The sequence below is a fragment of the Xenopus tropicalis genome, chromosome 2, assembly GCF_000004195.4.
Source record: "Xenopus tropicalis strain Nigerian chromosome 2, UCB_Xtro_10.0, whole genome shotgun sequence".
In the NCBI taxonomy this organism is placed as follows: Eukaryota; Metazoa; Chordata; class Amphibia; order Anura; family Pipidae; genus Xenopus; species Xenopus tropicalis.
In genome coordinates, this window is record NC_030678.2 from 73,467,143 (window position 1) to 73,493,333 (window position 26,191).

Here is a 26,191-nt window from a genome sequence, read left to right on the forward strand (position 1 = left end):
TAAGCACACTATTAAATAGTACTACTATTGCTGTGTAAAAACACTATATTCCTGGCTTGCCTAATGAAAGATTTACAGAGATACACCTGGTACATTCTACATACTTGTTTCAGTAAACGGCACCGCCATCTTTAACAAGGGATGCCCACTCCCTTTCCCTCACTGTCTCTACTGCGCATGCGTCCCCCGCTCCCCCCTGCGTCCTTCTGTGTCTCCCCCCCAGCTCACACACTCAACTCCCCCCCCGCCTGCCTCTCCTCCCCCCAGCACCTGTCTGCCAGATGTGTCCTCCTGTCACTGTGGCCAACCCCCCCCGCTCCGCGTTTGCCTCTCCTCCCCCCAGCAGTGAGTTCTTAGCAATCTTGAGGGAGAGGAAAGAGCTGTGTGTCTCTGGCACAGGAATTACAGACACAACAAATCTTTTGACAGAGCTTATGGCTGTATTTACAATTACCTTTCTTTCTCCTTTAATAGATATTGGCCCTTTGAAGTGAATGGTGTTTCCCAAGGAATAAAATATAATTTATTTAACGGTTTTAAAACAGAATTTGTTGTGCACTGTACAGTGAAATAAAACGTGACACTAGAATGATAATTACTTATGCCTGTTTTTTTTTTTAAAATTAGTAAAGGTATAATCACTGGTGGAGTGGCAAATTTTAGGCACCCCCCAGTTGGGGCGTTTGTGGCCCCAGGGCTGCCCAAGACAGCTCCTCCGCATCGATAGTGTAGAGAGTGCAATTGCTCTGTCCGTAGTAGCAGAGCTGAATTTCCGTAAAAAAACGGAAATTCGGCTCAAAGTTACAAGGAGCAGCTTTTTGCAGCTCCCCTGCCCCCAGTGATGAGCTTACCTGAGACCCCAGGCCAGTGCTCCTGTTAACTGAAAACTTTACCTACCCAGGGCAATTCAGTGTGAGCACCAAATCTTCTGCTTCTTTGTTTTTCTCTGCTGCCCCTACCTATACCTTTCCTTCTCTTTTATTAAATATAATGATTTTTGTTATTACTAGCTTTACACAAAAAAATTAAACCAGTTTCACTTTGGCACTTCCTGGTTCTGCCGAGCAGAGGAGAAATTACTAAAACAAATTACCTTGTTCATTGTGAAGGCTTCTAATAATGGGATGCTCAAAGGCTGCATTTTAGGGTAGGAAGGAGTTTGTTTTTTTAAAGGGAGATAAGGAACTCTGAACAAATGACTCCGTTTATAAATTTAGATGGTTGAGGAAGTTTAGTGAAAAAATGTTCAAATTAGTGCTTTATAAAGCCAACAAATTTAATTGTTAAATTTAAATAACAGAATGCATTTTAAACACAAGTTCTATTTATTGTGTTCATTGTGCTCACAAGTGTATGCAGGTGTATACTGTCTCTTTAAGTTTGAGCCTTTGATGTGGGATCTGATGCTAGAGACTCTGCTTCAATTCCCTGTGGTAACTCTTTGTGACTCTGTGTCACTCTTACCTTCTGGTGTTACAGCCTAGTTAGTGACCCTATAATGGCTGCCTCAATTGCTTTAAAGTCCTCTGAGTCCCACAGATGAAAAGTACTATATAAATATTTTCCATTTCTATACCACAGTCTTCATCAAGATTTGTCCCATTTGAGCTCTTGTGTAAGACATCCAAGGCATTTACATGTCAATGTTAAGGAAGAAAGGGGAAAAACAGCTCAGGCCTGGTAGAAATATAATACAACATGTTAAACAATTGTAAAATTGCATTATTAAGGTCACACCTATATTTTATCAGTATGTAAAAATGGGCAAAAAACAAATCAACAAAGTCTTAACAACACAAAAGTTAGAAAGCCAGGGGTGGCATTGCCAAAGCAACAGAAATTACTTTAGAACAGATCATGGGGTCAGTGTCAAGGCTCTTTAAGACAAAGTGTGAGGCTGTATGAAAAAAAGCTCAGCAGATGCTGAAGGAATCTGCAAACTGAAGGCATATTGGTGATAGATTGTGCAACAATAAAGTTAGCTAATTCTGTTGTTAAAGTTTTCATTGTACTAGTGGATCCAAAATGGTGGCAATAATTGCCATGACATCATAACTTTAGAGAACCACTGCCCATCAGATGATGTTAGAAGACCACAAACTGGTTCTAGATTAAAAATAGGTGCCAAGGACCAGCGTTCAATGCTTAGTTGTAAATCTTCCTAGGTGCTCTCTTTATTGCGGTTACTGAATGATTTTCTGGTTCCTCATCCCCCTTGCTTGATTCAGATTGTCTGATTGCTGCCAGCTCTGACCTAAACTTTCACCATGAGCATGACAAACTCATTTACTATGCTTAGGGGGGCATTTACTAAGAAATGATTTTTGTGGCTTGGTAAAAAAAAACCAACTTGTTTTTTAAGCTGGCTTTTGTGTCAACAATACAAAAAATGTTGCTGTTTTTATGACTTTTCCAAGCTTTTTTTTTCCATGCTTTTAGCTTGGATCTTTTGATAAATGAGTGCCATTTGTGAAAATTAGTTTGTGTTTTTTTAAAAAACTATAAAACCACAAAAATCTGAATGTTAGTGAATCCCTCCCTTAGTGTTTCTCTAAGTGACAGCATCCTCTTATTTCCAAATTGCCAAACCAGTAGATGTAGTGGGCTTGTCAAAAACTGCTTTAATGAATAATTTTCCATCATATGATGATCTTCATGTACAATATCTCCGCGTTCAGAATTTAGCAGATCCAGGCAGGTTGTGGTATGTCCTATACATTTAATAAGGGAATTGTTTCTCTGTGTGGCCCCTCACTTGTCTGCCTGCTTTGATGGCTTAACATTGTGTAAACTTTAAATGGTATCAGTACTGAGATTAACTGACCCCCTGCATTGTTCACACCTCAGATTCAGGCTGTAAGGCTGATGCCACACGCGGCGTAGGGCAGATTTTTTCGGCAAGCGGAAAAACGCTTGCCGAAAAATCAGCCCTACACCTGCTACTTGTGCCTGCACCCGAATGAATGGGATACGCTCGGGTGCAGGCACGAGTAGGAGGCGTAGGGTTGAATTTTCGGCAAGCGTTTATCCGCTTGCCGAAAATTTCAGCCCTACGCCTCGTGTGGCATTAGCCTAAACCCCCTGTATTGTTTAAACATGTAATCCCCTATACTGTTCGCACCTTTTAATCCCTGCATTGTTCACCCCCTGCAATGTTCACACATCAGGCTCAGACTGTGATCACCCACAGTGTTCACCTGTTCACATCTCAGACTGTAGGGGCAGTGCCAGCACTGTGTTTGCTAGTACAAAGTATGATATAGCACTGTGCTATAGAAGTGAAAAGAGCCCTATGCTGCCTATGTATGCCTTACTCTGCCTGCCCTATGCTGCCTGTGTGCCATACTCTGCCTGCCCTATGCTGCCTATGGGAGGTGAACCTGGCAGGGGTTTGTTCTGGAAGTTTGGTAGCATCTGGAAATAGTCATTTTATGTTCCCTAAGATGTGTAATTATATGCTAGGGGTTGCTGTGCTATCCACAGGGGAGGAGGAGGCATATGGATTTATGGGTATGTCTTACATTGACATAATATAGCCAGTGCTGCTCTAAGGAAATTACTGTGTATAATAACATATATTCCTATATTTATAATCTGATTTATACAAATTTACAGACAAAAGGCTATCTGAAGGTATTTGCTGTTTCCAACTGTCCTTAACTGGCTTTGGCCAGTTCATTTTCTTCAATACTTAGAGAACAGCAGAAACACTATGGGGGTAGGCGATTTACTAACATTTAGATTTTTGTAGATTTATAGTTTTTTAGAAATCATAAACTCACAATTAGCACTCATTTATCAAAACATCTGAACTGAAAAATGCACAAACACAAACAAGTTGCGCAAAAGTCACAAAAAACTGCAACTGTTTTATATTGTCACATATAAGCCAGCGTAAAAAAAACCCAAAATCCATGAAGCAAAGAAAGTCCAATAGTAAAAGGGACATCTGCCATTAACATGATCTTGACAGGTTTTAGCTGGCATATTTTAGCATTCAGAATTGTTGTGGCTTTATTGCATAATAAATCATGACAAATTTGAAGGGGGGGGGTTGGGGTTTGCAACAAAATCGAGCAACAAAAAAGTGATTGTAATCACTTACCTGATACCCAGGGCCGGTGCATCTGTTAAAAGTAAACGGCAGGGCTGGTACACCTATCTGGGGTTTCAGTTAAGTAACTACAATCACTTTGGGGTGCCTAACATTTGGTGCCCCGAGTGATATATACTTTCCTATTCCTATTTCCTTTTCCTATTTTTTGCTTCAAAGCTATTAATCTGTTTATTAACTACAGGTATGGGACCTGTCATCCAGAATGCTCGGGACCTGGGGTTTTCTGGATAAGGGATCTTTCTGTAATTTGGATCTCCATAACTTAAGTCTGCTAAAAATCATTTAAATATTAAATAAACCTAATAGGCTTGTTTTGCCTCCAATAAGGATTAATTATATCTTAGTTGGGATCAAGTACAAGGTTCTGTTTTATTATTACAGAGAAAAAGGAAATAATTTAAAAAAATTTGAATCATTTGCTTATAATGGAGTCTATGGGAGATGGCCTTTCCGTAATTCTGAACTTTCTGGATAACAGGTTTCCGGATACTTGTACTAATATAAAAAATAATAGTTTCAACAGCGTCACCTGCTGGTAACTGTACAGTCAGAGAGATAGTTGAGGAGGAAAACAAAGAACTGTTCTGATGTTGTCTCTGACTTTACATTAAGAGGAACTGACCAGCAGGTAGTGCTGTTGCTTCAAATCTTATTATTTTAGAGATTATTTTTAAGGTTTACATACCCTTTAAGGTTGATGGCAGACAGGATGTTTTATCACTCGCCCTTAATCTTCTCCAGTATGGACAACAAAATGTCCAAAGTTACCTTACTGCCGGCATTAATGTAAATGGACAGGGAATTAACCACTACTGACAAATAAAAGAAGGAAACAAGCACTTTAATAAAAACACAATATTTTTTTAACTAATAAACCTTAATGGCTTACCACTGTGTGATGCTTTTGTGTATTACCAGTCTATGTAACATTTCCTCAAAATAAAATTGCTATATCAAAACTGACCATAAGATGGCAGTGAGTTCACTCCCAAATTGTCTGAATAATTTCATATTACAACCAATCTCTCTTGCATTTCCAGTTTGACCTTTAATGCTTAGGTTTAAGTAAAAGTGTGGTGTACTAATAACAGATCCAGGAGTGTAACTTCTAGGCCCAGGCCCCTCTGCAATACTTCCCCCCCCAGGAAAGCGATGTGCACAAAATCATGCTTAACCAAAGACACTCCCCAGGAGTCATGGGATTTGCCTACTCTGTAGCTGCACCACTGCAGAGTTCCAAATAATTTATGAAGAGATGTAACATGTTCATGTTGAAGAAGAGGACAGTTTAGAATAGTAAGTAAAATATGTAAATGCTTTGCTTTCATGTATTTGTAATATGTTGTTACTATGTTTTTAAGGTGTTGTTTGGTGCGACTGCCTTTGAATCATACATTTTGTATGTATGTATGTATATCTTTATTTATAAAGCGCTACTTATGTACGCAGCGCTGTACAGTAGAGTACATTAATACAAACAGGGTGTTAATAAGATAATAATAGATGAATACAAAGTATAACAATAAATACAGATAAATACAGCTGCAATAAGTTAAGAGTCGAGGAGGTCCCTGCCCCGTAGAGCTTACAATCTATATGTTGTATCAATCAAAGTGGATTAATTAAAAAAGTAAAGGTCGCGGACAATTCATATTAATATATCCTGGACATAAATGCATAGAAATCATAACACAGAACCAAATATGACACATAACTGGGGCATATTTATAAAGGAGTGAAACTACATAGCTATGCTTGACAATTTTGAATCTTCTGTATTTCTGACCTAAAACGTGATCTTTATCATGTAAGTCCTAAATCAAAATAATGAAAATCTAAATAAAATTTGTTCATACATTTATTGAGGAAAATGATCCCAAGTTACATAGACGCATGGAAGAAGTATTTGAACCTCTTGCATTCTCAGTTCACTGGAAACAGAAATCAGCGTCAGATGTTTCAATGAGATAATAAGCAGGTGGGGGAATGTGGAGTCCCTACCTAACTATTTAAAGAACAGAGGAGTCTTCTGTTCTGTGCTGTTAAAGGAACAGTAACACTAAAAAATGAAAGAGCTTTAAAGTAATAAATATATAATGCACTGTTGCCCTGCACTGGTAAAACTGGTGTGTTTGCTACAGTAACACTACTATAATTTATATAATAAGCTGCTGTGTAGCCCTGGGGGCAGCCATTCAAGCTGGAAAAAAGGCATAGGTTACATAGCAGATAACAGATAAGCTCTGTAGAATACAATAGTGTTTTATCTGTTATCTGCTATGTGCCTGTGCCTTTTCTCCTTTGAATGGCTGCCACCATGGCTACATAGCAGCTTATTTATATAAATTATAGTAGACTTTCTGAAGTAAACACACAACTTTTACCAGTGCAGGGCAGCAGCACATTATATTTTAGTTACTTTTATACACTTTCATTTTTTGGTGTTACTGTTCCTTTAAGTCTGATCTTAGGCTAACGTCAGACGAGGCATCTGGCGTATATTTTCGGCCGCGGATGGCGATATTATCGCCAAGTGCTTTTCCACTTGCCGAAAATATATTCCACACACCTCGTCTGACACTAGCCTTAAAGGAGAAGGAAATTCAAAATCTATTAAGCACACTATTAAATAGTACTACTATTGCTGTATAAAAATGCTATACTTCTGGCTTGCCTAATAAAAGATTTACAGAGATACACTTACTACTTACTACCTACTAGTTTCAGTGAACAGCACCGCCATCTTTAGTAGGGATGCCCGCATCCTTTCCCTCACTACTCTCTACTGCACATGCTCCAACACCACCCGACTCCCCCTCCTCCGCCTGCAAGTGAACACACACAGCAAATAAGTGCACAAGCACCCGACCACAATCCCCATGTTGTGCCCATGCCCCACCCCCCGTCAGCCTGCTCAGCCACAAGCAGTGAACACATCAAAGAAGCACCCGACCTCCGCTCTGCCTGCCTGCCACACATCAGAGAAGCACCCGACCCCCCCTCCACCTGCCTGCCAGCCAGCCACACAGCAAAGAAGCACCCGTCGCCTGCGCCCCCACCCCTGCTCCGCTCTGCCTGCCTGTCTGTCACGCAGTAAAGAAGCACCCGTCGCCTGCGCCCCCACCCCCGCTCCGCCTGCCTGTCACACAGTAAAGAAGCACAGGATCCCCCGCCCGTCAGCTCCGTCCCCAGCACTTACTGACATCCTCTTCTTATGGCCCCTCTCGCTGCTGCAGCCACTTCTTATATAGGCGTCGCCATGGCAACCAGACGCCATGGGGAGCGCTCCTGCTTCTGCGCATGCGCCGCCTACAGTCCAAGTCCCGAAGTCTTGCAAAAACGATGCATTATGGGAATCTTCTTTACCCAGCTCAGCATTTTTTCATCCCGTTTGGCTTCTGATCTTCTGAACAGGTGAAATATGGGGAGACTTAAGTGCACTCTTGAGACAACTGAAGGTATGCCTGCAGCTTGAGATTAACTCTTTACTAGCCTTTCCTTCTCCTTTAACAGCACAGGTTTGTGGAAAAAAACAATCATGGATGCTCGCCCAACATAGTAGTGGCAGTATTGTGGTTTGGGCCTGCTCTGCATTTTCTTGACCAGGACAGCTTGTCATTATTGATAGAACTATGAATTCTAATGGCACCAGCAAATTCTGCAGGAAAAATCATTGTATCTGTCTGTGAATTAAATCTCAAGAGAAAGCAAGTTATGCAGCAAGACAACAAATGTTCATGCATACATGACAAAACATTTATGGAGCGTTTTATGCCCAATTCAGTCAGAGATGGATAAACATATGGTTACTGCCTATATTCTTCTTTACAAGCAGACAGCAACCTCCTGAGAATTTTGGGGCTAGAAGTTCAGACAGGTGTACCACTGAAAGTAATATGTTTTGCAAGAATGGAAAGGTTATTTTCAGTACCTGAATGTTTTCCTTGGGCAAACCCTGGGGGAAAAAGATTTGGATTATTGGGAATCATTGGTCAGCAGTCAGGGGTGCTCCTGCTATGAGGCAAGGTAAGAATCTTGCATTAGGCAGTAGTTCCCCACAAGTTACCAGGGATAGCAAACCTTTCACAGAGTTATTAAACTGAAATTCTGTTCTTCTAGTCCTGAAGAGTGGTTGTGCTTTTTGCACTAGTATGTGCCCCCCCCATGACTGCCTCCAGCACTGGAAAGGTAAGTGTGGGGAGGCATCACAAAAACTGCCTTCTGGCGCCAGTTTGTAGAAATATTTTTCTACATTTTATGGGAATGTCCCATTATGACTTTCTATGACTGTTCAAATCTTGGCCCTTTCCTACATCCTGGTGCACTGTCTGTATTCCCATGATGGCAGCCCTTAACAGAAAAGGATAAAAAAATGCTGCTTTCAAGTTCAATTACATTTACAAATAACTTAAACACCTCTGTACTATTTAATTAATGCATATTGGAAAGTTGCTTAAATTTCTAGGCAGGCATCCACTTTCAGCAGCAGCTATAGCCCCTTCTGAGCATTATGAGCTTAACTAAAGTTATCTGTTTAAGTGATACTGACACTTCCTATGAAAATCCATAACAACGTGTCAGTATTAGAAATAAATCAAAAGTACCCCAAAGCTGCCCTTAGCCCATCGACACTTACTAAGCCATAGTTGTCAGTAACCCTGGGCAGGGGCTGCACAATCCTTTCACAGGCTGGAGTACTGTTTCCATTTATAATCAGTCTATGGAAGGATCGCACTGCATTCAGCCCAGCGTGACAAACAACTACAGGAAAGCCATAAGCCATGTCTGAGTTTGGCCTCAAACTTTTTGCATGTTACAACTCATTACTAATATACTCACACGTGTCTATGGATTTACATAGGAACGTGTCAGTATCGCTTTAAACCTGTTACAGCTGAGGAAATGTATCAACTAATGTAGCAAATTGTAAAAGTTTGGAAAGTTTATTCAGCTTACAGAGCTGAAAAAAATATTTAAAGTCACCTAAAAAAGTAATTTCTAGAGCACTGTTCAAAAACAAACCAAAAAAAGTAGTGTTTGGAAGGAACTACCATTTTGAGGACTAATATACACAGGCAATGTTACTGCAACTTCAAAAAAAAAAAAAAAGTCACGATTCTTAGTATAGTAATGTAAACCACCCTACAGAAAGTATAACTGTGATTCTGAATAACTTTGCCAGAAAGCATGAAGTATTAATCAGCAAATACAGTGCTGGCCACTAAATGACACACAACATAGTGTTTTAATCAGTTTATTTTGTTTAGTAGTTTGTAGATTTGAGATATAACATTATTTTAATATTGTATCCCCTTTACAGGTAAAACTAGGGAACACATATGACCTCAGCAGCCACCAAATACATCAGTGCAGCAAGCACAATATTATATATATATAGTTTATATAATTTGTAAGGACAAAAATTCTCAGTCAAAGGTCACCTCCTGTAAACTTCCATGGAAAAAGGAAGACGATGGCCTTTATTGGGGTTTATTTACTTGTTCATTGCTAAAAGGCATTACCACTGTTATAGGGCCAGTATGTTTAAGCGGTCAGTTGTGCTAAGTGGTACATTCCCTTCAACAGCAGCCAGAACCACCCTCATGGATGTCCTTCAGGTTAATATAATCCCCATGGGCAGGAAAAGAAGAGTTGCCAGCTTCTCTTGATGCCATCATTCTCTCAATAAGTACTCTAAAACAAAATGTCAAAAATAAATTAAAAGTACATAGCTACCGTTAAAAACCAAAAAGACTAAATGGAATTTTCACAAATATTAACAAAATCAGATTAAAACACAACAAACAAATCACTAATTATTCAAATGAAATACAATATAAGACAATATAGCTATGCATGCATGAAACCAAAAAGAGTACAAGACTCAAAACACTTAATTAATTTGCCAAACTGAGGCCAAACCCCATATTGTGTAAAAGAAGACACTCAGTAAATTAAAAATACTGCAACATAACCTGCAAAACAATTATTAATTAGCAGCCAAATAAATATGCTGCCTTTTATTAATGATGTCCATAACTATTTAAGATACAGTACACATTTAAAAAAAGACTTCAAACTATGTAAATACTTCTAGACAGAATATCAGAGCACATCCACTTTAAGCAGGGCTGTTAATAGGCACATGCCAGAGGAAGCCCACCATTTAAAGGAGAAGGAAAGTAATTTTGACATTTTACTGCCAATAGATTTGCCACATTAGTGCCACCTAGAACACTATATTTATTCTGCAGAAAGCAGTTTTAGCTTAGTCTTCATAGCTTCCTGCTGTATAGGTCTAGTCGTTATAGCTCAGATTACACATTCCTAAGGGAGGGGGAGCAGGAGAGGGGGCAGAATTATGTAGACTCTGGCCCTGGGAATGAAGGATTTTTCTGAGAGAGGAAGTCTTATACCAAAGAACACGTTTACAAAAAAGGAGACAAGAAATCCTGTGTTTCTTTTGATAGAGGACTCAGTGCAGCTTTTCTGTGAGTGCTTACGGCTGTATTTACCTTTCTAATAAAGCTTACTTCGTTTTTACCTTTCCTTCTCCTTTAACCACAAGTGTCCGGTGGCAGATTGGGGACAAGCAGTGCCCCCCCAGGCATGGGCACACATGTGACTATATATAAAGTATATAATACTGTATAAATACAGTACTTAGCCTTAAACGACCTGGAAAATGATATTCACTGTGGAATGCTGTGACTTACTTTTTACCTGGGCCAGTGCTCCCCTTTTGTACTGACCAGTACTGGTTTGGTCAGTGGCATAACAATGTTACTGGGCTCTACAGCAAATACAACATAATGCCCCAAAACATTGGTAACATGACTTATTCTACCAAGATATATTGAAAGTGTTCATTATTAGTGCCTTACTGGGCCCCCCTGAAAAGGATCTGCTTCCTCTGTAGTTACGCCCCTGGGCATGGGGTACATTTCTTCTCAGCACACACTGCCATCTACATCACTTTCCCAGGGATCACTTACAGCTCTTAACGACCGTGCACACAAAGTGCAATGCGACCATTTCTATAGCAACTACAACCCAGAGATTTGCCCATACCCCCTATAAGACATTTACATTGCTGCATAAATGCCTGCACTAGATTAAAAAAAAAAAAGACTTTTTAGGTAAGATAATTTACATTTACCAGCCCCTTCACAACACATCTTTATCAAAGAGACCCTAAGATTTTCACTTTTGTGGCATTTACTATTATTCTTTCTCTTTGAAAACAAATTATAATGATTTTTACCATCTCAGACCCAGAAATTTTATTGTGAATTAAACATTTTGGCTATGCTGGACAGTAATAATATAAAGTATTTGGAAGCCCTTATATTCTAAGAAAATGTAATTTAAAGCAACTTTTCAATTATTAATAAATATAATTACTACTAATGCAGTATTTGTCTATCCTTTACTGTTCTCTGCAATGATCATCCTGACTACATGAAGCCCTAGAAGACCGAGTAGTAAACCTTGGCTCCACAGTGTGCTCTCACCACAGTGCCAGCTTTACAGTCTCACGGAACTGATCAAATAGTTTTCAACACTGGACAAATTAAGTTTAAATTAAATTTAAATTAAGCTAATAACAGATCTTGTTAAATATCTATCCTTCATTAAATATTGATATTATAATTTTATTAGATATTATATATGAATAATAGTTACACGGGTTGATATTATTATTTGCTTGTATTCATAGTTATTCCCATTACTATTCCCGTTACTTATGACTTGTTATTAATAATTTCTTATGTAACAAAAATTTGTTTTATCTAAAAGCATGAAATAATGTTACATTTATATCTATGGAAAGTCTCCCCATAACAAGTTGAAACCAAGTAAGACTTTTATATTACACAATTTACACAGCTGTGCAAGCCATCATTTCACAGGATCATCCAAGGATTTTTATAGTTTAAAGGCGAAGGAAAGTCATTTTGGCATTTTACTGCCAATAGATTTGCCACATTAGTGCCACCTAGAATGCTTTATTTATTCTGCAGAAAGCTTTACTATACCTGAGTAAAGAGCCCTAGAAGCTTCCTCCGTTTAAGATTGCAACTGCCATTTTATATTGGTCTTCCTAGTTTCCTGCTGCAGATCAAGATGCTGGTAGCCCAGATTACACATTCCTAAGGGAGGGGGAGCAGGAGAAGGGAGAGGGCATAGACCTTTCTTATATAGCTTACTTAGTTATTACATTTCCTTCTCCTTTAACTCTCATGCAAATTATACAGATATAGCCAATTTGTAAATTAGACTCATAATAATGTACAAGATCTACTAACATTTTCAGCCTAATTTCAAGCTTTTTAATTGATACATTACATAAAATGTTGCAAATTATAGCTTCTTACATGTCTTCTGTATACTTTTTGAAACAATGCTGAAAAGCCTAAATACAAATGCAAAATCCCTGAGTAGCATCCTGATACCCCCAAGAATATTTGACCAAACTGTATGATTTACAAAGACCAATATCTTAAATGATCATTCTAACTGTAGGACTGAGTTAATTTATTTAATGGCTGGCCTTAAAAATGAAAACATTTTGTTGTCACTAAATGTTTTGAAAAATAAGCATCCTAAATAATCCAGTAGCCTTTATACACACAATATGGAAAAATCTTTCTCCTAAATGTTTTGCTGCTGTTTTTTAATATTACATTTCCTAGTAAACACTTTAATGCATACCACATAATAGCATGGTAGTCCATATATACGGTACCCAAACGGACATGGACCTCAAAATACACAGAAAAACACATTTCACATCTTTCACACCAGTGTACATGCAAACAAAATTATACAAGGATGTCTGCAGCAAAATAATCCCATAACATTAAACTATTTAGATTAAATACATATTTAGAAACTAGGTAAAAAATTCAAGTAGTTAGGACAAGACCTGTAAGTTTTCCATATGAACTATTTATTTTCTTCTACTGTTCTGTTTGCTGCAAGAGTCATGAAATGTGCATTAACAAACTGTCCTAATTTTCCACTGGTATCTTTTGTGTCTAGTTATCATGTGATGCAACAATTTAAGAACAATTAATTGTTCACTGGGAGCCAGTTTGCAGGTTTTGGCCTATAGGTGAAAACCGATGCTGCACCATACACCACCTTTCAAAAATGTTAAAAAATAATAATAAAAAATAAGCAAATAATTCAAACTCTATTCAAACTCTTTTGTAATGATATCCTTTTCTCTCTAATAATAAAACAGCACCTTGTACTTATATCCTAACTAAGCTGCATAAATCCATGCTTTTATTATGACATATGTTGAGCCATTTGTGCTCATTATACCTGCATACTGTGCTGCAACAAAATTCAAGCACAATATATGCATTATCCAGCTAGTAGCCCTGTAAATTTGCCCTGTCTTGGTCTAAGTATTTTCTCCCTCTGCCTTCTTCTGTACATGCATAAGGTCAGTAAGCTAACGTTCACAATATTCTACTTTAAAGGAGAACAAAAACAAAATTGCAGAAGAGAAAAATTTTGGACATAAATAGCCAGGATTTTACCCACTCTGCAGTGCTTTTTTCAGAATACCACCAGGTGTAGACTGTCAATAATTTCAGGTTTCCTAGTGCCAATTGTTGTCACCCTAGCCTAGCCTATTTCACTCATTTATAAGTGAAATAGTAAAAGAAAGACATTCTATAATTCAGTATGTCCTTGTTAAAGCACTCATACACACAATGGGGAAAAGGTAAAATAAGGGGACATAAAATCAAGGTTTGAACTGGTGTGGACCTAAAATGCAAGAAAACTTAAAGGGGAAGTAAAGGCTAATAAAGAGTTAATCTCAAGCTGCAGGCATACCTTCAGTTGTCTCAATAGTGCCCTTAAGTCTCCCCATATTTCTCCCGTTAAGATAATCAGAAGCCAAACAGGAAGAAAAACGCTGAGCTCTGTAAAGAAAGTTCCCATAATGCCTCACTCCTGGACAGACACCCAGACCAAGGGAACATGCTCAGTTAGTAAGACTATGGGGGAGATTTATTAAGACACGAATGCTCGGAGCGTTCATTCGAGCGTATTTTCGCCAATTTTTCGTACGCCCGCACAACTTTTTCGTACGCTTGCGCGAAAAATTCGGAAAGATTCTGCCACTGTTTACAATTGTTCGGTATGAAAATTTTGTGACTTTCCGATTGCCAATACGATATTATCGTGACTAATACGATGTCGTGATATTTACGATCTTCAGAAATTATCGTATCCAATTCGAATTTTTCCCATTCGGGATTCGAACTCGTGTTTTGATGAATCTGCCCCTAAGAGTCAGCTTCCTGCTGATTGGCTCAGATCCACATTCCTAAGGGGGGGGAGTGAGTTCTTAGCATTCTTGAGGAAGGGGGGAGCAGGAGAGAGGAGACAGCATAAAGCTGTGTGTCTCTGGCTCATGAATTACAGACACAAGAAATCTTTTCACAGAGAAGTCAGTGCAGCGTTTTTGTGAGTGCTTATGGCTGTATTTACATAGACCTTTCTGATAAAGCTTACTTAGTTTTTACCTTTCTTTCTCCTTTAAATGCGAGAATGTAAAATTTTACTGTATTTAGCCTTACCTCATGGATTCATTTATATTTATATTTTCTTTGACAGATGTCTCGGTCCATCCAATAAAATTGTTCTCTTTACTAAACTGATCAATCTGTTGTCTGCTGACAGCCCACGGAGAGAGATCACACTAAAAAAAAACAACACACAAAAAGAAACGGTTAGAATATCCAATCACAGTCTCCATGAAAACTAAGTAGTAAGGTTGTCGTTTAAATATCCCACAAATGTCATTTATTTTGTATTCCTAAACATTCTGTTATGGATTTTTTTTTAAAGATAGCTTTACGCCCTTTGTCCATACCCCTTTTCTATAACAAATTGTAAAGCAAGCAGTCTGAAATCATTCACATTTAGGACAAAATTCTGTCAAAAGCAATTTTTCTTAAATGTCTGACTGCAGTTAAACCATGCTAGTCCTAAGGTATAACTGGTTTCCATTTAATCATAAACATCTGTAAAGAGGTACAATAAATGTGTCCTTGGTTATATCTCCTTTCACCTTTTTTAAAAGCATATTGTCATGGCTATTAAAAATAAGTGAGCAGGGCCCTCTATAATTTTGATCTATTTTTCATGTATACACCTTTGTACTATACAGCACTGCAGAATACGCTGGAATTTTATAAATACTTGTTAATAACAAATAACAATAATAAACACTGTACCTGTTTCAAAAAGAAGCTGACCTGTTATTTAACAGTTACTACAGCCTCTGCGTATGAGTCCTGCTTGCATTAAGAAACACTACACTACAAAAATATCAGGGTGAATTTAAATAACCAAAGCATACTAAATTATACTACATTGGACTTGGCAAGATTGAGCCTTAAAGGAGAAGGAAGGATAGAATGTAAGTTTTATGGCTGAAAAGAGGTATTGTAAATTGAAATGACTACTCTATATCTGAGTATTTGTAGACTGCGTAGCAGTATTATAAGCATGAAATGATAGCAACAGTTGCCATGGTATACATTCAACATTGTCGTTGTGAAAACCAAACCAGTGGTATCAGCTATCATGGAAGCCAGCCATTTGCATGGAGGCCATCATCATGAAGAGAGATATTATGGTAGTTATTGTAATTTAAACTGTACCTTGGCAGCAGTTGCAATAGCAGTTGCTACAGAGACCGTAGCAACTGCTGCCAGTTGATTTTGATATAGTGACTGGTGCCAGTAACTATATTTAAAGGGATGGTTCACCTTTAAGTAAAATTTTAGTATGTTAAAGAACTGCCAGTTCTAAGCAACTTTTTAATTTGTCTTCATTATTTGTTTTTCAAAGTTTTTAAATTATTTGCCTTTTTCTTCTGACTCTTTGCAGCTTTCAACTGGGGGTCACTGACCCCTGAAGCAACAACTATTGCTCTGTGAAGCTACAATTTATTAGTCTTTCATTCAAACCACACCCTGGTTGCTAAGGTCATTTGGACTTATCTTTCCAAAATGCCTTTCCACCGGCAACAAAGGGAATCACCGGTGGAAAGGCCTATGCATTGCTTCGGTTTTCCAAAGTCGCAGCATTTTGCCTGCAGAAGGAAACGTCACGCGACTTGCCACCACGCGACTTGCCAGGACTTGCATCCTCTGACAAACTTCAGTTAATGGAAGGATGCTGAGCCTCGTAGTTCAACAAAGTTCGAGAATCCATGTCCTGTAAGTAAACCCAACTGAGCAAAAGCACAAGCTTACCCCCTTGCACAGCATCAAGCACTGATGGGCATCTATCATAGTCACAATCTCTTCAGACACAGCAAATTAGGAGAATAAAAGAAGCTGTCAGTTGCTGTCATCTATATATACAGCAGGGTCACAGGGGCCCCGGACCGCGTGATCTGCTGTACCTTAGTCACCCCTCCCGAGCTCCTCTCCTACCTTAAATATAACGGTGCGGTCAGAGGGTGCGGCGCAGTCAGGCCGCAAGGAGGGACTAGTCAATCCCTCACAAAAGATTTTTCTGCAGAAGGGCCTGGAGCAACCAAGTTACATCACTGGAAGCTGTGTATAATCAGGCTGAATGAACCATTGCAGTTCATGTGGAGGGGAGCTCTCTGCCCAGTAAGCAGGAAGTAGAAAAGTATGGAGTACTCATGGTGCAGTGGAATTTGCCAAGTCTAGATGAGAATGAAGCCAGAGTACAGAACTATATTTGCAGAAAATAAATCTGCCCTAATAGTGGCTGGAGCTTTTCAGAAGAGCAAAACCTTTATAGGCAGACTGCAAGTGAAACAGGCTATTCTGATTTATAAGACAAACCAGTGAGTTTCTGTTACTTATGTTATATACTATTAATACTTTCTTTATGAAAAACTTTTTTGTGACTAGAACAGACTTTTCTGTTTGAAGGTTCTCTGGGTGTCGCGGTCTTTAACTCTGGAAAAAGCATTGCGAAGTCTGCCATTAGTGTGAATTTTCACAACACGGATATTTCCTCAGATTTATGTTGGGTTTGTTTTGTATTTTAGAGCTGTAATTCCCAAGTAGTTATAAGTTAAACTTCTGCATTAGTTTTACAGTCTCCTTCAGCATGTCTATTGTGCCCATTTTGGGCATTATATGGATATGTCTGTTTTTTACATTTGCATTACACTAAAAATAAAGTCACCTTGTTGGCGAGCAATATACAGGGCACAAAGTCACCATTGGGTAGTATCACTTTATTATCCAGGTCATCTTTCCACATTTGGCAGTTTCTAAAGGACTCTGAATTGGTTAGATCAAACATGATGACACAGGCAGATGCTTGCTTATAATACAGTCTGGTCATTGAAGCAAATCTCTCCTGTCCTGTGAATTGCAAAGAAATAAAAGCCTTTATGTAAACTGAAATACCAGCATCTCGAATCGTATTTGTAAAGCTTTGAAATGTCCTAAGGGGTTTAATAGCCACATCAAGCAGCGTCTGTCAAAATTCCAAAAGATCCCTCTTAGATGGCAATTACAAGACCAGTGTGTTGCGTTGAAACCCATATATATGCTACCTTGTTCCCCCCATTCACTGCCCTGGGTCTCTCAGGGGTTGCATCAAAAAAGCTCAGTGTATTTTTGTTAATAAGGTACATGAAACTGTAATAAGCATTTCATATTTTGGGGTCTTTACATGCCACGTAGTTTAGGTAGTCATATGCATATTTGTTATTTAACAAATGACCTAGGGGCACCCCAGATCTAAATCTGACCCTGTTCATTTATAAACACTGGGCAAATCTGCAACTGGGCAGTAACCCATGGCAACCAATCAAATGTTTGCTTTCACAGTTCAACCTACAGCTGGTTGTAAAAAGCCAATCACTGATTGATTGCTAGGGGCTACTGCCCAAGTGCAAATTTGCCTTATGTTTATAAATAAGCCCAAGTGCATTGTGTTTTCAGGGGCTAAAGTGATGTGAACTACCTTTGTACCCAAGAACAGGTAGGTGATAAGCTGCTCCAAAGCAAAACATTTTGAGTCAATTTTATACATTTTTAAAAATCACTAACTAACATTTATCCATATAATCAGAAAGTGTCATTTTCAAAGCGATATTGTTTATGGGTTAACTTACTGTTCAAAGAGCTTAAAAGAAACACATTCAGGGGCGTATTTATTAACATCGCAGGTGATGTTTGTCTCCAATGTTAATAAATATGCCCCTTAGTCTGTTTTTAAATGGAAAACTATAATCCACTTTTATATTCTGGGGTCTCCAGATGCCACATATTTTTGTACCTAATCAATAATCATTTTATTTGAAGGATGTCAGATATCGATTGTTAGAACATTCTGTCTTGGCACTCAAGAGCTAGTGACGAAAAAATGCTGTTAATTTAAATTTTAAACTTTCTGAAAGTTTTCTAAAAAGATACAATTGACTTTTATGTTTAATTAAACATAGTCAGTGTGTTGTTTTTGCACAGGCTGAAATGCTAGCCACCAAAATTTAGCCAGCTGGGGGAGGATTTTATTTTCAAAAACAATTTTTTTTCTAAATAGGCACCTGATGGCCACCCACCTAAGGTGCCCCCTAAGCATGAGCCCTTGGGTGCCTATATAGAAATGCTGCCCTATTGGGGAAAAAGATTGTCCAGGAGAGCAGGGAGGGTGGTGCCATTGCTGAGCTTAGCCATGAGGTATGGAAGAAGCTTTAACTGCCAAGCTGAAATATGTAGTGAGCAACACCATTGTGGAGACTGTTGGCTCTGTAAAGCTGCCTAAAAACTCCAGTGTGCCAGACCTTTTGAGTAGACAACCACTGGAAGGATATCAGAAAATGACAAGTCTATCCCCCAAATGTAATAAAAGGCACTAAGTTTTCAAGGAGCAGTTTGCCCAGAAGCAGACAATTGCTTTTAAACAGGTTATCAGTAAATGCTTCCTGCTGATTGGTTGCTATTGGTTACTACTCTTGGGCGAACTTAGTGTCTTTTATTACATAACCCCCTATGCTATGGCTCTTGTGTGGGTGCAGTTCTTGTGTGTTTGCCCTATGGTGGATGGCAAGGACAGGGCTGGCCTGCGCCCGCTGATTTAGTAGAAAAATCGACTGACTCATTTCAGTTGCTCCTAGCACAGAGTTACTGTACTGCATATACCCTATATCCTACTGGACTGTGTACAGGCATCAAAGGAATGGAAGTGTAGGATTTTTTAACAAGGTTTCCAAATCAGTCAATATGGTATTGCTATAAAATCTTTAAATCACTTTGATATTCAAGCTTCAAAATAATAAATGACATAAAAATAAAAAAATAAAAACTAGGATGGCTGCAAGTCAGAAGAAATGTGGACAGACAGGAGCCAAACAGCACAGCTGCTAAAAACCACAGAGCTGAGCAGATCTCCACTTCCCTATCGCTGCCCCCCCACCCCTACCCATTAAAATCATAATGTGTTGTAAGTTTTATATCATTTAATTTTATGGTAGTAATTTCCACTTTAAACAGCTTGTATCCAAAACCCAGTACAAGGGGTATAACAAAGTCAATAGCAGGACCAAAATTTTTTATTATCCTGAATTTTAAGTTGTGCCTTACTATAGCATAGTTAACTAAAACAATGACAAAGCTGCATAATTTTAATGTACTTTATTTATATGTTTCCCTTATACTTAAAAAATGCATCAGAGCTTCTCTAATGACTTAGCATCATAGTAATTATACTCAAAGGAGAAAGAAAGGTAAAAATAGAGTAAGCTTTATCAGAAAGGTCTATGTAAATACAGCCATAAGCACTCACAGAAATGCTGCACTGACTTCTCTGTCAAAAGATTTCTGGTGTCTGTAATTCCTGTGCCAGAGACACGCAGCTCTCTCCCCTCTCATGCTCCCCGCTCCCCCCTCCCTCAAGAATGCTAAGAACTCACTCCCCCCCTTAGGAATGTGGATCTGAGCCAATCAGCAGGAAGGTGACTCATAGTCTTACAAACTGAGCATGTACACTTGGTCTCGGTCTTGGTGCAGGAGTGAGGCAATATGGGAACTTTCTTTACACAGCTCAGTGTTTTTTCTTACTGTCTGGCTTCTGATCATCTGAACGGGAGAAATATGGGGAGACTTAAGGGCACTATTGAGACAACTGAAGGTATGCCTGCAGCTTGAGATTAGCCTTTCCTTCTCCTTTAATCATGCCTAACAAAATACAGGAAATTAAATACAGGGCCTTGTAAAAGACATTATAATATTTTTTCAGCTACAGACAAAGTAGTTTTCATACAGTCTTTTGAATAATAAGCATGGTAGAAAATCAGCAGTTAGTCTATCTGTAAATCCATCTGTCTTGACTTTGTTGCCACTTTTTAATAAAAGAATACAGACCAACTGCTTGGGGGTGTTGTTGACATAGAAGAAATATGGAGATAATGTAAAGGGGCAGGGCAATGACATAAAAAGGTAATCATGGGGCAGATTCTGCACAAAGAAGGTAGCATATTAGTTGGAAGTGAAACAAGAGGGTATTACAAATTTACCAATAAGTACACTGCCTTCGTAATATTGCCCCTGGCTGATATTTTACTGGCTAGGCCGTGTGGGAACTCTATTTGTAGGGCAAAAAAGTACATTATGTTCCCATTCCTCAACAAGACACTACCCAAAGACATGCACAGGAGAGGAAGACATTCTCATAACTGGTAAGTAGTACTGTAGCGCTATGCCAAGTGTCCTCTGTAAAAGTAATAAAAAGTAATGTATAGATGTGTGAAGACCTTACCTGCGATGTCCCACAGCTGCAGCCTTACAGTTTCTGTGTCTGACCACTGCACAACCTTCAATGCAAAATCCACTGGAGAACCGACAACCAGGTACAAAGAAGACAAAACATATAAAAAGTCAATACATTGTTTCATTGGAAGATCAATTACTAATCACACAGCAACTCTTAAAAAGCATCACATTTTTGCAACAGAACATATAAGTTTAAAATAAAAACTATAAGAAAAAGTCAAGCTTTTATTCATCCAGTACTTAATATATAGAATTTAGTAGTGATAAGGCTACACTCCTAAACAGAGGAGGGGGATTATTTTAAATGAATGGGATATTCTACCGATATTGTATGATTGTTCTTAATTTATAGTAGGCTGGCCAGCCTACATTTAATGTATTATTGAGAATAACATAATATATAGAGAACCCATCAAGTGGTTTGCTTGCATTGTCTTTACTCACTCTATTAAAGGAATAGCTTGATTAGTCATAACTGTGTATTTAAGGGAATTGAAGATACACAACCAGCATTTTTCTGTACACTGGTCTAAAATTGGTTAATATGGGTAGGACATATATGGATAGGACATGTTGTTAAGCTAGAAATCCCGATATCGCTGTCCTCTATAAACAAAAAAAAAAAACACAGGATTTTTTGTCTCCTTTTTTGTAAACATGTTCTTTGGGTATAGTGACAACTGGCGGGGGCAATGAGAAGGGAGCACAGGCTATGGGGTAGGCAGGAGAGGTTCCTGCCTGGCGCCCCACAATGATTGCACCATAGGCAGGCGCCTCTTCTGCCTACCCCTAGTTCTGGCCCTGACAGGAAGCCACCCCTTTTAGATTATGGGAACAGAACTTTCATTTGAAGCAGCTTAGGTGGTTTTTCGCGGTGAGGGCAGTGAGGGTGTGGAATGCCTTTCCGAGTGATGTTGTGATGACAGATTCTGTAAATGCAGGGGCTTGGATGATTTCTTGAACAAGCTTAATATCCACTGCTATTGTGATAGTGTGAGGTTTATGTGTATGCTGGGTTCCCTTGGAAGGGCTGAACTTGATTAACTGGTCTTTTTTTAACCCAACTATGTAACTAAGCAAATATGCTGTTTCTTTTCCCTATGGGACATGATGTGCAGATATGGCCCTAGGGCCAAATGATCGCATTGCAATGAAGGGGATAGGAAAAGTTGGAGCGAGGACTGCATCAATGAGCCGTTGTGGTCCCCGATCCGACAAAAAATCAAGCCTGATCTAGCCAATTTCTGGACAGATGTTGATCGGGGAGGCCTGTCAGAGGGCCAATAAGCTGATGAGTTGGTTTTAAGGACCGAAATGGTCAGCTGAAATCTGGCCGTGTATGTTGGCCTTAAGACTCATTTACAATTGCGGAACAGAACTCTACAGGTGGCATGTGTGACACCCCTAATTTTGTTGTCAGGGGCACCAGAGGTGCTAAGACATCCAGCACTTATTACCTACCAAAGGCTGTGTTTAATGGAAAGTTCTCTTGTAAGCTGCGTTCTGCACCTTGTATCTGATTGTATCTGCCACTAGTTTAGCACTAGGCTAAGTTATCAGTACATGGGCCCAGTGGGGCACAATGTTGTGTTCCACAGCACTTCTGCACAAACACCTGTACATGTAAATGATCTCTTATCCAGATACCCAATATCCTAAAAGCTCCACATTATGGGAAGGCCATTTCCCATAGAGTCATATTTAAGAAAATAATCCTATTTTTTAATGATTTCCTTTATCTCTGTAATAATAAAACAGTAGATTGTACTTAATCATGGAACTCATAAACCTATGTCTGTGGAAAAACAAACCTATTGGGCTTATTAAACATTCAAATTTTTTTTTAGTAGAGTTTAAACTACGGCGATCCAAATTACAGCAAGATACCTTATTTAGAAAACCCCTTGTCCAAAGCATTTATATACCTATATAGGGTGTAACCAGTGTGAATTTGTCTTAACTCTTATCTGCCTCATTATTATTCACTTATGTTTTGATAGACCAGTGATGGATTTATTATAATACACTGGACTATTTACAGTTTAGCTAGATTATATTGAGACTGTTGCACTAGACATAAGTATTGTATCTTCAAACCCACCTGGTCCCAACCCAACTTGGCAATCCACCTCTATTTATAGACCTGCGCCATCTTTGATGTCACAAAGGGGACAGGTGGGGCATAGTAACATCACGGGCAGGAAGGGTAGATGGAAGAGCTTGGCCCATACCCACCCCGACCTGCAAAGGTTGTGCGAATGTCTGCCTGAACCCACGGGTTTCGGCCAGCCAACACATCACTATTCCCTAGCATTTATAGATGACTTTCAACTAGCATAGATATTAGCATAAATTATTTATCAAATTAGCCTGTAGTTACTGCTGCTAGTATTGGACAAAGTTAATAGAACCAATCAATATTTTAGGGTCTTGTACCAGTCAGTACTTGTATGTAATCTTGATGAATACATCCTTCTATAGTACAGCACTGCGGAGTATGCAAATGCTTTTGATACCTGTTAATAATAAAAACTGTCTGTGCAGCTACTGCTATACTCAAACTTATCCAACAGTATTGCGTAAAGTCTGCTCATGCCCCAACCTAAAGTAAATAATAGCTGTGTATGCCACTTATTAAGTGTTCAACGTTTTTCATAAGGAATGTGAGATATTCCTTCTCTCTTCTCCCAGAACTGTGTTGACGTGTGTATTGACGTGTGTAGTTATACAGGATTCAGTCATGCTAAGTATGATCTATATTCTGTTTGAAAGACAGACATTAAGATACACATTTAGTCAAAAAACCTGTAAAGATATCAGGAATTCCAACACAGATTTTACCCACAACAGCAAAGAACTTCATCCGAGTACAATAGTGGATACAAGCAGAATTTATAAAATCCCTTTGAAGCGGGGGGGGGGTTTCAAAGCAAACTGATCATAGTTATACCAGTGTCTGTGTGGGTTACAACTATATGCATAATGGGTGCCAAACACTTCTATAACTTTTTATAAACTTGTATGCCTGTGGCTCATAATATGAGGAAAAGGAGTGATGAGTTCTCATGTACAGTAAATATGTGCAATAAATAAGTACAGGTATGGAATCTCTCAGCTGGAATAAATGGGGTTCTCCAGATAAGGAGTCTTTCAGTAATGTGGAGAACCAAACCTTAAATGAGAAATAAACCCTAAAAATGAATATGGCTAAAAATGCTTTTATATATTATATGGAGGAATGGCCTAAAACTCCTCCAAGTCGATGTGCAGGATTGATCAACAGTTACTGCAAACATTTAGTTGCAGTTATTGATGTAAAGGGGGGTCACACCAAATACTGAGAACATGATTCACATACTTTTGCCACACGCAGATATGTTATTGGATCATTTTTTTTCAATAAATACATGACCAAATGTAATTATTTTTGTTTCATTTGTTTAACTTTCAAGCACAACTGTATCTAAAACAATAAATTAAGTTGTTTTGCCATCAACACAGATTTATGCTATCTTAGTTAATTTCATATACAAGATTCTGTCCTATAGTTACATCATTAATATGAGTTAAAAGAAGCCAACAGTCCATTAAATTCAACCCCTCCAGATGTTTCTCAGCACAAACATACATAATCAGAGCTACATTCTCCAAGTTGCAGCCCATGGCCAGATGCGGTTCATGGCCCCCGCATGGACTGCTTACCTTATGTGTTATGTGTTAAATGGTATCAGTACTGAGATTAACTGTCCCTGAATTGTTAACACTTCAGATTCAGGCTGTAAACCCCTGTATTTTTTTTTAGTCCTGTGAGGGCCTGCAGTGTTCCCACCTGTAAGTCCCTGTATTGTTCCCACCTGTACGACTATAGACTCAGTATTTAAGCTCCCACATTGTTCACATCTCAGACAGACTGTAGGACCAGCACCAGTATTGTCTCACTGTACATAGTACAGTAGAAACTGTTTATCTTGGAGTGGTCATGATCAGTTACTTGTGTAGTCAAGATAGATTTCCCTGTCTGCTTCCCTATTCTGTTTGCCTTCCGCTGCCTGTGTGTGCCATATTCTGCCTGCCCTATGTTGCCTGTACGTGCCATACCCTGCCTGCCCTGCTTATCTTTACATTATCTTTTAGTATGCAATAAATCGTGATATTAGTTAATCTGAAGTTAATTTTAATTAGTTTGGAATTTCAGCAGATATCGGATTGCTAGGGTGCAATTCACTCTAGTAACCAGGCAGTGGTTTGAATGAGAGACTGGTGTACAAGAGAGGTTTTAAACAGAAATATAAGTAATGAGAATTAACAATAATTATAGAAATAAAATTAAAGCGTCACGTTGCAATAGTATTTTGGCTGCTGGGCTATCCGTAAAGAAGTATATTATTTAGTATATTGTATAATATACTAAAAATTAACTCAAAGATAAACTACCTCTTTAAGAATTAGGGTACAAACTGCAATGTATACTAAAGGTAAGGCCTTACTCAGGATCTGTAGAGGTAAAATTATGTTTTCATCCTTTGATTCAATGCAAGACTTTACTTTATTTACTTATATAGGCACTGATTAACACTGTCTAGAGCTGAAAGACAGATATAAATAGCTGATATATCTATATGTTAAAATGAACATTTGCACAATACCTACAAATTCCAAATGATAAAGCATTGCTGAAAATCAGTATAGGGGGTATATCTTTAGATAAGTGGGCACTTACCTCCCATGGTCATCTTGTAGTCTTTGCCAAAAACATCATGCACATACCTCTGCAGCAGAGAGGTTTTTCCAACAGTAGAATCCCCCACAACAAGGACTTTAAACAAATGATCAAAGCTGCTCATAATGCTCTCTTTCTACCTACACATTGTCAGACACAGCCGGTAAAATTGCTGCCCCTTCCCTTTCACAGAAAGAAGCGCTCACCTAACTGCTGCCTCGGTCCCATAGCTGTCTTTATGACTTTTGCTTTCTCTCTTCTAGAGTCTGTCATGTGAGCCGCAACAATCACTTGGGAACTCACGCACCCTCCCTCACACGTTCCTTTAGCGAGTCAAAAACTACACCTCCCTGTAAACATTGCACAGGAAATGTCTATCCATTGCAGACAGAGAGGCTGGGCTTCTGTAAACAAAGTCTTCTGGGAATTGTAGTCTTGTAGCGAGTCACTGAAGAAGAGGTAAAGACGGGTTTAGGAAGATAGTGGGAGAAGTGTTAGGTTTTTTCCAGAAAATGTCACTCTGACGTAGTCACTTCCCCTCAGAAGTGAAAAGAG

The 26,191-nt window shown here is 38.7% G+C and overlaps 1 protein-coding gene across 1 annotated transcript; it reads right to left on the minus strand.

Annotated features, from left to right (window-relative positions):
* Window positions 1-9,360: 9,360 nt before the first annotated feature.
* On the minus strand, window positions 9,361-25,885 carry rab29 (RAB29, member RAS oncogene family; the record flags this gene model as incomplete). The annotated part of the gene is given in 5 exon segments (NM_001113866.1): window positions 9,361-9,811; window positions 14,722-14,843; window positions 17,321-17,502; window positions 20,903-20,974; window positions 25,637-25,885. Coding segments are annotated over 5 exon segments (615 nt in total). The 3' UTR covers window positions 9,361-9,696.
* Between the last annotated feature and the right edge of the window lie 306 nt (window positions 25,886-26,191).